The sequence below is a fragment of the Hippopotamus amphibius genome, chromosome 5 (genome assembly GCF_030028045.1).
Source record: "Hippopotamus amphibius kiboko isolate mHipAmp2 chromosome 5, mHipAmp2.hap2, whole genome shotgun sequence".
Lineage (NCBI taxonomy): Eukaryota > Metazoa > Chordata > Mammalia > Artiodactyla > Hippopotamidae > Hippopotamus > Hippopotamus amphibius.
In genome coordinates this window covers 155,312,202-155,329,849 of record NC_080190.1, presented here as the reverse complement: position 1 = coordinate 155,329,849, position 17,648 = coordinate 155,312,202, and the positions used below count along the sequence as shown (strand labels likewise).

General features: G+C 33.6%; 1 protein-coding gene across 7 annotated transcripts in view; it reads left to right on the top strand.

The window, feature by feature from the left end:
- TAF2 (TATA-box binding protein associated factor 2) overlaps window positions 1–17,648 on the top strand; it is a 92,934-nt gene that overhangs the window by 24,999 nt on the left and 50,287 nt on the right. For 5 of the 7 annotated variants that reach the window (XM_057735468.1, XM_057735467.1, XM_057735464.1 and 2 more), the window contains 10 exons: window positions 2,207–2,391; window positions 3,401–3,514; window positions 4,761–4,860; window positions 6,492–6,577; window positions 9,194–9,329; window positions 10,330–10,484; window positions 11,096–11,255; window positions 11,610–11,719; window positions 13,607–13,672; window positions 15,349–15,601. In XM_057735468.1, the coding sequence (XP_057591451.1) occupies window positions 2,207–2,391; window positions 3,401–3,514; window positions 4,761–4,860; window positions 6,492–6,577; window positions 9,194–9,329; window positions 10,330–10,484; window positions 11,096–11,255; window positions 11,610–11,719; window positions 13,607–13,672; window positions 15,349–15,601 (1,365 nt within the window). The remainder of the gene's footprint in view (window positions 1–2,206; window positions 2,392–3,400; window positions 3,515–4,760; window positions 4,861–6,491; window positions 6,578–9,193; window positions 9,330–10,329; window positions 10,485–11,095; window positions 11,256–11,609; window positions 11,720–13,606; window positions 13,673–15,348; window positions 15,602–17,648) is intronic. The other 2 variants (XM_057735469.1, XM_057735466.1) reach the window with 1 other exon arrangement.

The window sequence follows — 17,648 nt, the reverse complement described above, 5'->3', positions numbered from 1 at the left end:
ATATTAAAATTTCGTCTTTTTTTTCATCAGAGGGCTTAGTGTTCCAAAAGAGCTTCAGGTATACCTTGGTTAGAGTATAGGTTGATTTCTGTAACTGATTCTGTTACAGAATTAACATGAGTTTATGAATGTTATAGTTCTATCTCTGGAATGTGAAATATTGCAATTTCACAATTAAAGATCAAGATTTATTCTCACTTCAGTATATATGGAGGGAAGAGAAAAGGCTGAGGCAGGTAGGGCTAGAACTCTGGTCAGTGAAGTCATGAAGGTTTCCTGCAGTTTCCTCCCATCCCATGTCTGGCCACAAATCATGTATCAATTGATAAGCCCCATAGTGCTTTTAGGCTTCCTCAAGCATCAAATTTATGGTGATTATAAAGTGATTCATTGGTTATTAACACTCATAGCTTCTGTATAGGTTTAAAATAGCATTCAAATGAATCTTTTTTTTTTATTTACTCTTAGTCCTTCACGTTTTTGATTTTTGTTAGCTTAGTTTTTTTTTTTTTTTTTTAAGCTCTTTATTGGAGTGTAATTGCTTTACAGTGTTGTGCGAGTAATTTTTGTTAGTTTAGTTTTGTTTTAAATATAAGGCTTATATTGTGACTGTGTATCTCAACAGTACTTCTTTCAGTTGTATGATGAAAATTTGAGGGCAACCAGGTTTAGAAAGTCAGTGAGCTCCTCAGTCTGCTCTTGTATTTGCTTTCCTGAAATTCACAAGATTTTAAAAATCACTCATGGAAGATATTCAAGATATTTTATGAATGGTTTGCTTTTGGTATCTTGACGATGACTCTTAAAAGTATATTCACTGATAAGATTGGCAGTGAATTTTATCATCTTTGGTAAATGATCAACTTTAAAATCAACATTTGATTAGTACCTGCTTTGTATTTTGGAAGAATTTTTGTTTTCCCACTGAGAGCCATTGAATGGGAGAAAGGTAAATGACAGTCAAGAAGTATTTTTCTTGAATACTTAAAGCCTGTGACTTTGTCTCAAATAAGTATTTTTTTTATTGCATTACCAGTAGATTTGCTATCATGTAGTTTTGTCTACAAGGGAGTCTTTTTTTTTTTTTTTTTTTTTTTTTGGTGAATAGTACTTTATTTTTTGTTGGTGTACCAAGAGGAGTGCTCATCATGATGTAGTTTGGGCCCTGACCACTAACAGTACATACATGCTCATCGTTCGCTGATGGTAGTCTCTAATCCATTCTTTTATAATGCTTCGTTAGAAGAATAATTGTTATCATATATTAAAAACTTTCCTTGCCCCCACATCCTGCAGTCATCAAATCTCTTTAGCATGGCCTTCAAGATCCTATAGAATTTGATTATAATATTCCTTTCTAGCTTTTTCCTCATTGCTTTTATATTTATGTTTGTTATATTCAAATATAGCTTGCTTAGATTTTCTCTGACCAAACCATATTTTCTCCTGTCTTTGACTCTGTTTGGGTTGTCCTCTTTTCCTCTCCTTACCTGTCAAACTTTTGTTCAGTTGAAAAAGATTAGCTCAAGTGTAGTCCTCCTGAAACCTTACTGGGTTATTCTAGTCAGAGTGATATGTCATTACTGATGTTATTCATTTGGCACAGAATCACAATAAGCGACAGTGAGACAGTATGTGATATTTGAGTGTGTCCACAGTGGGGTGTAATGTAAGAAAATCAGAATTATTATTTCTATTGCTGATATTTCTTATCTCCTGACTACCAATAAGCTTCCTTGTAGCTTTCATAATGTTTTTTATATATACTGAAGATAGTATAATGACTTTAACTGTTAATTATTTAAGATAGTACTATGATTTGTAATGTTCACTAGGTTAGATATTTATGAATCACAGGCAGGTTTACAATAAGCCTTAGAAATTTAGATTGTTCTTGTTTTGTATGCATATTCAGAAGAAACTTTAATTTGGAACCAAAGTTATATTTTCACTGGCTCTAAGCATTTCAGAGACTTGCAATCCATCATGAATTTAATTCTTAAGTGCAGTGAATATTTTGTAAACATAGTAAAAGTAGTCACTAATTTCATACCAGTATTTTCTCAGTGCCATGGAGTTGTTAAAATAAAAAGAAGGGGAGGGGAAGGGATTTCTATGCAGCTTATTTATAATCGAGATATTTAGGAAATTTAAGATTTCAGTTAACTTTTATTTAATGATCTTCTTCCCTGCTTTTTATTTTTAGGTTACTCATTTTTGTTTACCTCAACTTCTTCCATTGCTTAAACATACCACGTCATATCTTCATGAAGTTTTTGAATTTTATGAAGAAATTCTTACATGTCGATACCCATATTCCTGTTTTAAGACTGTATTCATTGATGAGGCTTATGTTGAAGTGGCAGCTTATGCTTCCATGAGCATTTTTAGGTTTGTATCCAAATTTGAAATGCCTAAATTAGGTTAGTGATGTGAAGACAGGTTATTTATTTTGTGGTCAATTTTAAGATGCAGTTTGAACTTTTTCCCTTCAATTTAGTTATGGTTGGCTTTGTAGAATATATAGTGTTTTCAAAATTTAAAAATGTCGAGAAATATAAAGAAGAAAATTTCAGAATAACCCAAAAGATTCACTTTATCTTTATCCAGAATTAACTGATACTCATGGTTTTACATACTTGTGTTAGTCTCTTTTCTGCATATGCATTTAAAAACGAATGATACAAGTAACTATATGAATATCTAGTGGGGTTTTTGCCCTAACACTATTTAAAAATTCACTGATATCATGAGAAATTTGTATGCAAAAAAAGAGAGAGAGAGAGAAAACCTTTATTTTCTTTTTTCTTTCACCCTCTTTGCCTGTCTCCCTTCTTTCATTCCTTGAAAATTTCCAGATTTAGAAGTTGTATGTCTCAGGGTCAGTCATTTTTTTTTTCCCCTGGGTCTATTTCCTCACCTGTTAAATGGACATCATAATAGTGTTCCTGCATTCTTCAGAGTTCTTAGGTGATCTGATGGGTTCATATATTTATGAAAGTAAATAATGTAGTATTATTAGGTGTTATTAGGGAAAAAAATTTAATAATATTATTAGGAAAAGATTTTTGAAATTAGAAGAGCCCTTCATAAAAAGATTAGTCTCTGATTAACATATCAGTTTCTGATGGATGCTACAACCCCCTACCCCTGAAAAGGATATTTGTATTTTTCATGGAAATCAATAGGAAACATTACAGTCCTTGCTTTAAACAAAAGTTATTAAGATTATGGATTTCAACTAAAATTTGAAAAGATGTGAAAGTTCTTGGGGACAATATTCTGATTTTTCTCTTTTATGTCTTAAATTCCATTATTTTAAAAGTATGATTATTTTATTTTGATTGAATAATTATTTATTTCTTGGTTATAGTTAGCTGTCTCTTCTTTTAAATTCCAGCACAAATCTGTTACACAGTGCCATGATTATAGATGAGACACCTTTGACCAGAAGGTGTTTAGCCCAGTCCTTGGCCCAGCAGTTTTTTGGATGTTTCATATCCAGAATGTCTTGGTGAGTAATTTCAAAGTTTACAACCGCTGAGAAGAATCAGTAGTTTATTTTTATTTTCTTTTTCTGCAGTAAGTTGAACTTTGTCCTAACTGCAGATAACTAACAGACACTATTCTATACTTATTTAAAGAAAAGTAATGAGTATAAATTTCATCCTGAATTTTTGGTCATGTCCTCAATATATCAATATCGTTAATTTTGTAATTTGCAGTAAGAATATGGTAAGAATTTTGATAGCATCAATTTCTTAAAGAACTAAATAAATACTGTAGATGTAAGGACTTGAATGTACAGAGAACTATAGTTAGAATTCTAATGTCATTATTCAGTGCAATTGGTAATATTTAAGGTAAAATAATGGTCCTCTACAATAGTGATAATGCTGTAGGGATTTTCCTGTTAGCACCTAGCTTTGTACAAATTTACTTGAAAGATGTGAGAAATAAAACACCTTTTTATTTTCTTTTTGATTAACTTGAGGTGAATTTGAAGAAATAGACAAAATTCCCTTAAGATTATAACTTATGATTATAATATATAGTATGAAAGTCTTGGTTTCTTTTTCTTTCTTTCTGGTGGGGAAAGGGTAGAAGGTAAGGCCTCTTGATTTGTAATTTTCCTAAGACACATGGTTTCATTAAAGAATGGTATCTGGAACATGGTAGGCAAGATGTTCTTAATGGACGAACAAATGAGTGGATAAACATACGAATAAATAAATGAATGAATAGTGTCATTGCCTTTCCTCTTAAGAAACTAAAAAATAGTTAAGTAATTAAACTTTAGGTCTTAGGATCCCACTGATAATCATGCATAGGATTGGTAATAATAGAATGTGGACTTTTAAGAATTGAGCAGTATGGTCCCGGCTATGTGCATGTATTTCCTTAGAGGCAGACAATGTGGACAGACTTGGACACGAGGGAAGCAGCACTGCCAGAGCAAAGCACAAACATAGGTACCTTGAAACAAGAGTTTAAAGTGGTCTTATAATTAAGTTGAAGCCAGAGGTGAAGAAGGTATAATGAATGGATTAGCAGAACTCAGCCAGAGGAAGTGGGAAAACCAAGTGGTTTAGTAACACTCATTTTTTTTAAGAAGGCAGAGAAGTATAAGCTACGCTTGTTCTGTAAGGCCTCTTTGGCTTTATCTGAAGAATTTTTAGTATTTAAATAATAAAGTTTATTATATTTTATTTGTATTAAAATATATAAACTAATGTATTATTATTTGACTTTTTGCTTAGGTCTGATGAATGGGTTTTGAAGGGAATTTCAGGCTATATTTATGGTCTTTGGATGAAAAAAACTTTTGGTGTTAATGAATATCGCCATTGGATTAAAGAGGTAAAAGCAGCTGGATCCATTATCCACTTAGAAGTCAATAAGACATGTTAGTGTTCTCCAGATTTTCAAGTCACGTGTCCTTTATTTTTAATAACTGTAGAATACTTATTGTCATTTGGAAGTCCCTGATTTTTTCCAGCAAAATGAGAATCATTTTACAGGTAGACTAATGATCTATTTTATCTAGTTTACATTGTCAGTGTTGGCCTCCAAAGACTTTTTTGCTAAGAACAAGAATATTTAAGCTCCTTAAACATCAAGTTAGTTGTTAGATGTATTACAGCTCCTCATAGTAGTAATTTTTAATGTAATTCTGGGCTTTCTAAGTTTGTTTAGACTTAGAACCCAGATTCCAGAGTCAATTTGCTTTTCATCTTGCTTCATACATTCACAAGCTTTATTTATGATTTTGCTTAATCTTTCCAAGCCTCTTTTGTATAAGGAGAGTAAGTACTAATAGTATCTACACCGTGGAGAGGGATTTTGAGACATCATATAGGTAATGTGCATAGTGCCTAGGTCATAGTCAGTGCTTATTATATTGGCTAGTCCTTCACTGTATTTATGTTCTCTGTCATTTTCACATCTTTTCTCGTTATTTAAAGATTTGGCCAAAGAGAAAAAGTCAGTTGTATTTTGCCTAGCCCATTCTGTTCATATATATTTTCATCATATCGTGTTTATCTTTTCCCTTCTCAGCTGGAAAAATTTAAGCATTTAATAGCCTCATTAAATAGACCCCCTCTAGCCTCCTCCTTTTCTCATTTTATATACCTTCATCATCTAAACCTAAACTCAAGTAAGCCAAAAAAGTAATTGTAGAAGATTTCAAACATTGAGAATTATAAAAGAATTCATACATTTAGAACTGGAAGAGTCCATTTTTAATTTCAAAAACTGTTAACCAAAGAGAAACTATGACATATAGTACTTAGTGTTTCAGGCACTGTTACAAACATCTTATAAATAATAACTATCTCAATCCTCCTAACTACTCTGTTAATATTTGCATTTTACAGATAGGGAAACTGAGGCACAGAGAGGTTAAGTTATTTGGCTAAAGTTACACAGCTAGTAAGTAGTAGAGCCAGGATTCAAACCTGGCTTTTAACCACTTCACTGTGAGTTTTACCACTTCTCTGTATTGCTTGTATATTATTTAAAGTAGTCATGAATTTCCAGCACAGTTTTCTTTTTTTTCCACTTAAACTTTTTTTTTTCATTTTGATCTGTGTCATTTTAGAGACGACTAGAGAAGTTTTAGATTATAGATTCCTGACATAATTTTATCCTTATTTGTTTTTACTTGCCTAAATCCTCCACCGGAAGCAAAATACAGAGAAGGAGGAAATAAACTTGGAGAACAGGTCAGAGAGGTTGGGAAGAGTCCTTAGGAAAAGTTGCCAGGCTACTGGCCAGCCCTGAAGTCACAAAGTAGAGAAGGCTTTTTGGCTCTATCATTCAGCCAACTGTGTAGTCTGCTTTGTTTATAAGAAAAACTACCCTCCAGATACATTTCATCTCTTCATAAATTTACATTCTGATTCCAGGAAATTGGAAATCATAGTTCAGTTCTAAAATTTGATATGTAAAATAATTTTCACCGACTCCTATTTTTATATCTTTTTAAGGAGCTGGACAAAATAGTGGCATATGAACTAAAAACCGGTGGCGTTTTATTACATCCCATATTTGGTGGAGGAAAAGAGAAGGATAAGTATGTTTATTGTTCAGAGATGATATTACAAACCTTGCTTTATGGGATTAGTCTTTTAGGATCACTTGTGTGTGTATCGAGGCCCACACAAGCCAAAGAAGTGGTTATAATAGTCTGTAATAGTATTGAGGCCACAGACACTGATAGTATTCTGATTACTCCTTTCATTACTATTGCATGTGATAACTATAAATGGATTTAAACATTAAAAAAAAAAGACTAAAAATAATAAAGCTTTTTTCTTTTTCATGTTAATTTCCTAATGCTAATATCTCGTACTATTCTCATAAATGCTTAAAAATAGTAGAAAAGTCTAAGATGATTTCGGCATCAACACATCCTACCTATACCTGTTTATCTGAATGGTCAACTACCTAGACCCTTACCCTTTACTCTTTCCTTTTATTTCCCTCTCTCTCACTTTTTTTTCTCTTCTTTCCCTTTCTCTCTTTCTATCTTTTAGCAAGTCACTGTAGAGGAGACAGCCACTTATAACAACATAATAGTGCTAGCAGGGATTCTTACTCATTCTAGAGTCCATGAATTCCGTAAGGGAATATGGATTGGATTGGATGGGGAAATTTTTCTGTATTTTTACTAACCATTAACTGAAATTGTGTATTTCCTTTCATTGTGACTGTAGGTAACAGACAATGCTGTGACTTTGTCAATAGTAGAAATCATGGGTGCTTTCCTGTCACATTTTAATTGTTAGCAATATCTTGAAATATTCTTTGCACTCATTACCTTAAAATTACTACAGTAGACCACTGCTAGATCTTGTTATTTAATGCATCAATAAACTAGTGCATATATTGGTAATGTCATAGTTTTAAAAATATTTTGATAACTGTATTTTATTATAATTGGTTTCCCTTGTAAGCCTGTATATTTTATTGTGCACATTTAAAAGCAGTTTTTGCTGTGGTCCGTAGAATTAACCAGACTACCCAAGTGTCTAAATGTACAACAAAGGTTAAGAAACTGGAAGTTGTATACTCAGTAGTCTTTTCTTCTGTGGAAGCATGAACACTGAGACAAGATTAAGTCAGTGGGAAGGCATAGGAATTTAGAGTTAGACAAACCTGAATTTTTATAGTTACTAATTTTTGTGAGCCAAGAAAATTGTATAACCTTTCTGAGTGTTTGTGTGCTCTAATGTGTAAAACAACAGTGATGATCCATCTTAATCATGTTGGTTGCAAGGATTGCTTGAGATAAAGCTTTATACATAGTATGCTCTAATTAAAATGTTAGTTCTTTTCACTTTCTTTTCTTGGCTGCCTGCTATATGGCAGTTTCCCAGCATATAGAGTATTCCCGTTGTGTGTAAATATTATTTACCCTAAATGCTTTTACCTTCATTCTGCTCATTTATTTAGTTCTTCTTGTATGGTTGATTTTCAAAATTTATGTATAAAAGCAACACATGAATGCACGCTCTTTTGAAGAGATTCAAACCAGGACAGTTCATAAGCATGTGGAGTAAAAGGAAAAGATCCTTTTTAGCTCTCTCTTACTGCTTCTCACTCCCATCACTTCTCTCCTTGGAGATATCCATGAGTATAAATTTGGTATATTGTCTTACAGACTTTTTTTTTTCTGGTCTTTATTGATGTGTACATGGCAGTTATAAAATATAATTCAGTCGTGCATTTATTTAACTTTTTTCATATTGCTGTCCATAAGCTCAGAAGTAGTAAGTAGAGGATAAAAGTAATATTTCAGATATCAAATTAACAAATATTTGAAATTTCAATACTCCATGTTTTTTAAGAAAGTGTAATGACTATTATTGCACGTTGATTGTGAGAGTATAATTTGGTACACTGATTTTGAAGGGTAATTTGATGGGTACCAATCAAAATTTTAAAACGGTTAATTTTTAGATTCAGTAATTCAACTTCTGAGTATGTTATCATATAGAAATTATTCTTCTAGATATTTGCCATACAGAAATACCTACACATGTATGAAAAGATAATCACTGTAGCATCATTTGAGATAGTAAAAAAGTGTAAACACCTTAAATGTTCATGTATGTCATAAATATTTTCTACAGACTGTGCCTGTCTTTTAATTTACTGATGATCTCTTTCATCATGACAGAATTTTTAATTTTTACATAGTTGTCTGGTCTTTATGCCCTCTGGATTTTATGTTTTTCCTTATGAAGATTTTTCCCACCCCAAAATAATGAAAAGAAATTTTTTCCTTTATTTTCTTCTAGTACTTTTATAATTGTTTTTGTTTAAGATATGTAATCCATCTTGCATGTTTTTGTGTATGCTTTAACCTGGGGTATTGATTGGAATTGCATCGATTGTATGGATGAATTTGGAAAGCATTGAAATATTTACACTATTGTGTCTGCCTATGTAGGAGGTTGGCATTAGTTTCCATTTATTCAAATTTTCCCTTATGTTCTTTCATAAAGCTTTATAATTTGTTTCTAGTTAAGTTATTTTAAGATGTTTCCTAGTCTTCATTGCTCTCATACCAAGGAAATTGCTAAGGTATTCCCATGAGGTTTTTGATTTATTGTCTTGATATAGCTATGAAATTTGTTTATTTAATTCAAATTTGTTATATTGAGCAAATCTTTATTTTTTTTAGTCCGGCATCCCATCTACACTTTTCCATAAAGCATCCACATACGCTCTCCTGGGAGTACTACACTATGTTTCAGTGTAAAGCTCACCTTGTGATGAGATTGATTGAAAATAGAATCAGTATGGAATTTATGTTACAAGTAAGTATTAAAGAACTTAACAATTGTGGAGAAAGATCTGTTCTATATGTGTATAATCTTGAATACTATTCTGTAGAGTAGGAGTCAGGGCATCTGATTAGCTGTTTGCCCGGTAAGTAACCTGTTCTTTTTGTTTGTGTTTCCTCAGATGTAGAGTGGGTATCAATACTTGACCCACTTAATGCAGGATTTTTATGAAGGTAAAACTGGAATGTGAAGTTAAAAGTAAAACCTATTTATGCTGTGATTTTGTGTTTGGCATTATTTAGAATATTAAGGATGAAGTGCCATTTAGAAATATTGTCAATAGAAAAAAGCAAACTTACCTGAAAGATGTTTATTTTTGCTCTCGCTAAATTCTGCCGTATATTTTAAGCAAGTTTTGGTGGAAATAGTTGAGAGGAACTAGTTGAGGTAATACATTATAGATGTTCAGCTTTTTTTCTTCCATTGATAATATTCTTAGACGTAAGTGAAAAATAACTTTTTAGTGATCTTCTTTAAAAAGCATTTTAAATTTGCCATAAAGTTAAGTTTCTTGAATCCTTCTGAACTTCCCCTTGCCTTTAAAGAACAGAAGTACTAAATGAGAGATGGTCTGTAAAGAGCCAGTTCACTTCTTAGAGTGGTATAAACCCAAACGAGTGTTCTCAACTTCTTAAAGAATGTATAGTTCCTATGTAAAGCTCATAGCACAATATGTTATAGGTGTTGTATATTATTATAGCTCTTAAAAACACAGTGTTCATCGTCTGGCCAGGACGTCATTAAAATTCAATTATGTTTAGAGGAAGAATGATTTTATAGTCTGACTGTTTAAATCTTTTCATGCTTCTACTGCTAATAGTCTTTAACTAAAACAATCTATGAAGTAAGATGTGAAATTGTCTTCTGTAATTGTCTATAATAAAGTTATAATGCAAAGTGGGAATAGTACAGAATTGAAAGCAATGTATATTATGTTATACAAACTTATGAAATAGTCCTTTGATTCTTACAGGTTTTCAATAAACTGCTAAGTTTGGCCAGTACTGCTTCATCTCAGAAGTTCCAGTCACATATGTGGAGTCAGATGTTGGTTTCCACATCTGGGTTTTTGAAATCCATCTCGAATGTCTCTGGCAAAGACATCCAGCCTTTAATAAAGCAGTGGGTGTATCCTTTTCAATGGCAGTTCAGCAAAGGAGGGAAGGTTACATGTATAAGGGGAAGGAGGAAGAAGAGGACTTTGGGGGATGAAAGGAGGTAAATAATAGTAGGAATAACCAGGAACTGTAAATTATTTCCTCTAAGGTTCCTACTAGTCATCAGGAGGCACACATACATACACATCTGTATTTGTAAAATCTGGCACATTTTTAAAGTACCTTCTAGTGTGTGAGTATAGTAATAGGCTTGCTGGTGAGGGAGGTAAATAATCCACCAGACAGGCCTGTAGGATTACTTGTAAGATGCAGTGGTCTGGTGACTTTTAGATGTGGTTAGAGGTTGGCACAACATTGAGTGGTATCTTGGAAGTTTCAGTTGTTACATTTTTTTTCATTTCAAAGCACTATATTAATAACCTAGCAGAGTGGTTTTGCTTCTTTCAAAAAAACTAATTTCTTAATGTTTCAGAATTTTTTTTAAATCTGGGGAAACATTTTTCACAAGAATTTTGAATACTTTGCCACCTGGTGTGTATTGGAGTATGCTCTCAAGCTTTGAACTGGTGGGAATGCATTTGAAAATTGTTACTACCCTAATGAATAATTTATTTTGTTTAGTACATATTTATTTCAGTATGCCAAAATTCCTATACAATTCTTCAGAGACCAGAGCGGAGTGGTAAAATTTTATGGAAGTTTTGCTTTTAATAGAAAACGAAATGTCTTGGAATTGGAAATAAAACAAGATTATACATCTCCTGGAACTCAGAAATATGTGGTAAGTTTTTTTTCCCAACATGGCCTTCTGCACTGCCTTCTTGCCAGTTTAAATAAAGGAAGGGTTTAGGGTGGGGAGCTGGTTAGGAGTTTCATAATGAGATTTTGTTTGCAAAGAATGAAATTGAGAAAACACCAAGTGTCCATGAAGGGAGGAGAAGGGTTACAGATAAAGATCTTGGGGGAAAAATTGTCCCAATTCTCCCCTCCTCTGGCACCAGCTGCCTTTCTGTGTCTCCACATGCAAGTCTTATATAGTGTTATTTTATATCTTGATATATTTACCTGTACACACCAGAACACACATTGGTTTTTTTTCTAGCCCTATCTTTGAACAGTATGTTTCTTTTTAAAGGGACCACTTAAAGTGACAGTACAGGAGTTAGATGGATCCTTCAATCATACGTTGCAAATTGAAGAAAACAGTCTTAAACATGATATACCCTGCCATTCCAAAAGCAGAAGGTAGGCATTGGATCATAACTATAAACTTCAGTCTCACAGATTAAAATGCCAAAATAAAAACCCTGGTGTATACCTAGTTTTTTAGGTAGAGAACATGTTATCTAGTATCTTTTTTCTGCCCTTTTACTTCAAGTTAGTATTGCCAAACGCCTTCATTTGCTTTCTGTTCTTGAGAACATTTTTATCCTTAGAATTAAATAATTTTAAAATTTAGGTTTGAGAATCCTTATTTTATAAGGATGGGGGAGGTGGAATGGAAGTTTGAGTATTTGGAGGAGGAAAAATTCAAGACAAATTGCTTAGGTTCATTCTTTTTTTTTAAATAAATTTATTTTCATTTTTGGCTGTGTTGGGTCTTCATTGCTGCATGCGGGCTTTCTCTAGTCGCGGAGAGCGGGGGCTACTCTTCTTTGTGGTGCTTGGGCTTCTCAGTGCGGTGACTTCTCTTGTTGCGAAGCATGGGCTCTAGGCGCGTGGGCTTCAGTAGTTGTAGCTTGCGGGCTCTAGAGCTCAAGCTCAGTAGTTGTGGCACACGGGCTTAGTTGTTCTGTGACATGTAAAATCTTCCCAGGCCAGGGATCGAACCCACGTCCCCTGCATTGGCAGGCGGATTCTTAACCACTGAGGCACCTGGGAAGTCGAGGTTCATTCTTATTAGTCTCATTTAGTTAATATCTACAGAAAATATTGGGGAAATGATCATTGAATATAAAGAAAAGAGCTGGATACATGTCATGAAAAGCCCCTGCATCTTCTTTACTGTGTCTTCTTTACTCTTCCTTTTCTCTGTATCACTGTGCCCTTAAAGAACATTCTTTGATGTCTTTCAAAGGCATGTTTCCAGGTACTTAAAAAATGTCCAGTAGTTCATCTTTTATTTAATGTATTTTTTTCTTTACCACTTTTTAAAAAAAACTCAGCTATATAAGTTTATACTCTCTGGTGAAAGGAATGTGTAGTAATATCACAATTTTAGGAATAAAACTCTTATAACTACATTTAGGTCATGTTAGACAGACAAGAATGTCAGTTGCTTTTGAAGGTCTTTAAAGAACTTGATTCTGAAATCTCCTGGTAATCATTCTCTGTGAAAATTTTTTCTTAGTTCAAAGTGAAATTCTCCTTTTTGTCCTGTCCACCTTTGAAATTGGGAACATTTGATTGCTACCCTTTTCATAACATTTCCTTAGTTTTGCTTTCAATATAATAATAGTATGTCATCTGTGTATCCTTTGGTGTGAGGAACACAAGAAGACTGTGCTCTCTTTTCCTATTTTTATTTGTCCTCATGTGACCATGCATTTAGTATAGTGTCCAGTAGATTTTATGATTCAAGAGTAATTTGCATGGAACCAGTTGCTTTTGTTTTGGCTTATCTTAAATCTTGTGCATATTAATTAATTATACATATTAATTAGTTCTGTTAAGATGTTTTGTAGTTTACCACTTGCTTCATTTCATATAGGAAAGCACCTTGCATGTATAGTAGACGTTCAGAACTATTCATGTCTCATTTCAGGCCTGGTTATTTTTTCATTTTTTATAAAGGATTTCTTTATTTGGTAGATCTCTTATCTTTCTATATAAAACTTCCAGGTACCAGTTCTTAGGAATATATATATATGTTTTAAGTTGATATTTAATTGTATATTTCTGATATTTGTTAAACTTTGATCAGGAAGACATTTTAATATTATTTACTTCATTCCCTTCAGTTTCAAAATAGATAGGTTTTATTGTATGTAAGTTGCATTACATTTTCTCTCTCTTCCTCCTTAGGATATTTCAACACTGCATGAAATTCTTAATTTGAACTTTAGCTGCTCTTTATCTCTTTTCAGAATTGGGAATGTCACAATTTTCAAACTTACTTTTCTTTAAATGTAGGAATAAGAAGAAAAAAATTCCACTGATGAATGGAGAAGAAGTTGACATGGATCTTTCGGCAATGGAGTAAGTTTAAGGATATAATATTTTCTGCATTCTCATTTGTCTTGTAATATACGTCTAAAAGTATGTAAAGTTCTGAAATTAGTGCTTTTAAAACTTTTAAAAGGCATTGAAAATCTTATGTTGAAAACAAATCTAACATAAAATTATAATTAATCAAAGAGAGAAAAAGTAAATCTAGCCTGGCCCAGGTGGAATTCAGAGGAAATAGCTTTGAATTAGCTTTCTTGCTTCCCTGGTGGCCTCTAGAGCAGTGCTTCTCAAACTGAAGTGGATGTAAGTCACTTGAGGATCTTCTTAAAATTCAATTTCTGATCCAGCTCTTCACTAGTGGGTCCTGATAGTTTGCATTTCCAGTAAGCTCTCAGATGATATTGGTTTTCTTTGTCTTTGGACAAAGCCCCAGAGCACTTTGAGGCTTGCTGTGTTTACAAAAAACCAATTTAGATATATCATTGTAAAATTTTCGTGGTAATATTTATTGATTGACAGGCATTTTATTTTTAATTATAAAGAGCTCAGACTTTATTTTGCCCATCCATATTGTGCCTGTGTATTTTTTATAAAATATCTAATTATTTACTAACTTGGTTACCAAATATCACTGCTATTTATTACAGTTTTTATAATCTTTCCGTATCAAGTCCTTGCCTATAGTAAGTACCCAGTAATACTTGTTGAGTTGAGTTAATATATCAGGTGGTGTCCTTTGATAAAAGTGTTAAACTAGATTTTTAGGCTGGTTGCTTTTTTTTTTGGCCTCACTCCAGGCTGCGTGCAGAATCTTAGTTCCCCGACCAGAGATTGGGCCTCTGCCCCGGGATCGAACCTGTGCCCCATGCAGTGGAAGCACGGAGTCTTAACCACTGGACTGCCAGGGAAGTCTCTAGACTAGATTTTTAAAACTGTGCTTGTTACTTTGAGAAGCATATGAGGATAAATTTATGCTATGCCTCTAAAATATGATTTCAGAACTTTCCGTGGGGTAAAGATGATCCTGAGTCTAGCATATTAAAAAAAATATTAGAAGTCAGCTAAACAAATTAACTTAGTAAATTAATAAGAAATAAGTTGATGTGGGGCTTCCCTGGTGGTCTGGTGGCTAAGACTCCATGCTCCCAATGCAGGGGGCCCAGGTTCGATTCCAGGTCATGACACTAGATCCCATATGCTGCAACTAAAGATCCTGCATGTGACAGTGGCGATCCCACATACCACAACTAACACCTGACACAGCCGAACAAATAAATTAAATAATTAAATTTTTAAAAAAGAAATGTTTATTTTAGTCACAGATTGATTTATAATAAAGAGTGGCATTAATAGTCATTGTCAGGTATTAGGCTTTAGGAAGTAAAATGAAGAAATTTGGTCCCATTTCCCCTTTCACATCATATAATCACTAATCAAAATCCCCAAATTAATATTTTCAGGTGGATTTTTTTGTTTCAGCAAGATCAATATAGATAAGACATTGTGAGAAACTTGAAATTCATATTAAACACAATGAGAAAATTGTCAATGTGATTTTTTAAAAAAATGAATGCAGTAATATTCCAGGCAATCTTGAATACTGCATGGAGAAGAGAATCCGGTTAATAAATGCTCTGTTTTTAGTTTATAAATATATGAAATTGAAAAATAAGATAAATAAAAAGGAAAATTATATTTTCTTTCAGTGCTGATTCTCCTTTGCTGTGGATAAGGATAGACCCAGACATGTCCGTATTGAGGAAAGTAGAATTTGAGCAAGCCGACTTTATGTGGCAGTATCAGCTCCGCTATGAGAGGGATGTTGTTGCACAGCAGGAGTCCATTTTGGCCTTGGAAAAATTCCCTACTCCAGCATCTCGGCTTGCCCTTACTGACATATTAGAACAAGAGCAGTGTTTCTACCGAGTGAGAATGTCAGCTTGCTTCTGCCTTGCAAAGGTGAGATTATGTAGTACAAAGAAAACAAGATGGCTAATGCATATTTTTAAAAAAACAAAAATCTCTGAAGATCAAATAAAATTCACTCTAGTCTTTAATTTTACTTGTTGGTTGGTCTCTTGAAAGCTTTTGCCAAATGCTTTTATTTCTTTTAATTTTTTTTCACTTTTTTATTTTTTTTACAATAAACTGCATATATTTAGAGTGTACAATTCGGTATCCCAATCTCCCAATTCATTCCCTCCCAACCCTCCCTGCTTTCCCCATTTCGTGTCCATATGTTTGTTTTCTATATCTATGTCTCTGTTTCTGCCTTGCATACTGGTTGATTTGTACCATTTTTCTATAGTCCACATGTATGTGTTAATATACGATATTTGTTTTTCTCTTTCTGATTCACTTCACTCTGTATGACAGTCTCTGGGTCCATCCATGTCTCTAAAAATGTCCCAGTTTGATTGCTTTTTACTGCTGAGTAACATTCCATTGTATGTATGTACCACATCTTCTTTGTCCATTCATCTGTTGATGGACATTTAGGTTGGTTCCATGTCCTGGCTATTGTAAATAGTGCTGCAGTGAACATTGGAGTGCATGTGTCTTTTTGAATTATGGTGTTCTCTGGGTATATGCCCAGTAGTGGGATTGCTGGGTCATATGGTAGTTCTATTTTTAGTTTTGCAAGGAACCTCCATACTGTTCTCCATAGTGGCTGTATCAGTTTACATTCCCACCAGCAGTGCAAGAGCACTCCCTTTTCTCCACACCCTCTCCAGCATTTACTGTTTGTAGATTTTCTGATGATGCCTATTCTAACCGGTGTGAGGTGATACCTCATTGTAGTTTTGATTTGCATTTCTCTAATAGTTAGTGATGTTGAGCAGCTTTTCATGTGCCTCTTGGCCATCCGTATGTCGTCTTTGGAGAAATGCCTGTTTAGGTCTTCTGCCCATTTTTTGATTGGGTTGTCTGTTTTTTTGATATTTAGCTGGATGAACTGTTTATATATTTCAGATATATAATCCTTTGTCTGTTGATTCGTTTGCAAATATTTTCTCCCATTCTGAGGGTTGTCTTTTCGTCTTGCTTATAGTTTCCTTTGCTGTGCAGAAGCTTTGAAGTTTCATTAGGTCCCACTTATTTATTTTTGTTTTTATTTCCATTACTCTAGGGCGTGGATCAAAAAAGATCTTGCTGTTATTTACATCGAAGAGTGTTCTTCCTATGTTTTCCTCTAGGAATTTTATAGTGTCTGGCCTTACATTTAGGTCTTGAATCCATTTGGAGTTTATTTTTGTGTATGGTGTTAGGAAGTGTTCTAATCTCATTCTTTTACATGTAGCTGTCCAGTTTTCCCAGCACCACTTATTGAAGAGGCTGCCTTTTCTCCATTATATATTCTTGCCTCCTTTGTCATGGATTAGTTGACCGTAGCTTATCTCTGGGCTTTCTATCCTGTTCCATTGATCTATATTTCTGTTTTTGTGCCAGTACCATACTGTCTTGATCATTATAGCCTTGTAGTATAGCCTGAAGTCAGGAAGCCTGATTCCACCAACTCCATCTTTCTTTCTCAAGATTGCTTTGGTGATTCGGGGTCTTTTGCATTTCCATACAAATCGTAAAATTTCTTGTTCTAGTTCTGTGAAAAATGCCATTGGGAATTTGATCGGGATTGCACTGAATCTGTAAATTGCTTTCGGTAGTATAGTCATTTTCACAATGTTGATTCTTCCAATCCAAGAACATGGTATGTCCCTCCATCTGTTTGTGTTGTCTTTAATTTCTTTCATTAGTGTCTTATAGTTTTCTGAGTACAGGTCTTTTACCTCCTTGGTTAGGTTTATTCCTAGGTATTTTATTCTTTTTGTTGCAGTGGTGAATGGGATTGTTTCCTTAATTTCTCTTTCTCATCTTTCATTGTTAGTGTATAGAAATGCAAGAGATTTCTGTGTGTTAATTTTGTATCCTGCAACTTTACCAAATTCATTGATTAGCTCAAGTAGTTTTCTGGTGGCATCCTTAGGATTTTCTACATATAGTATCA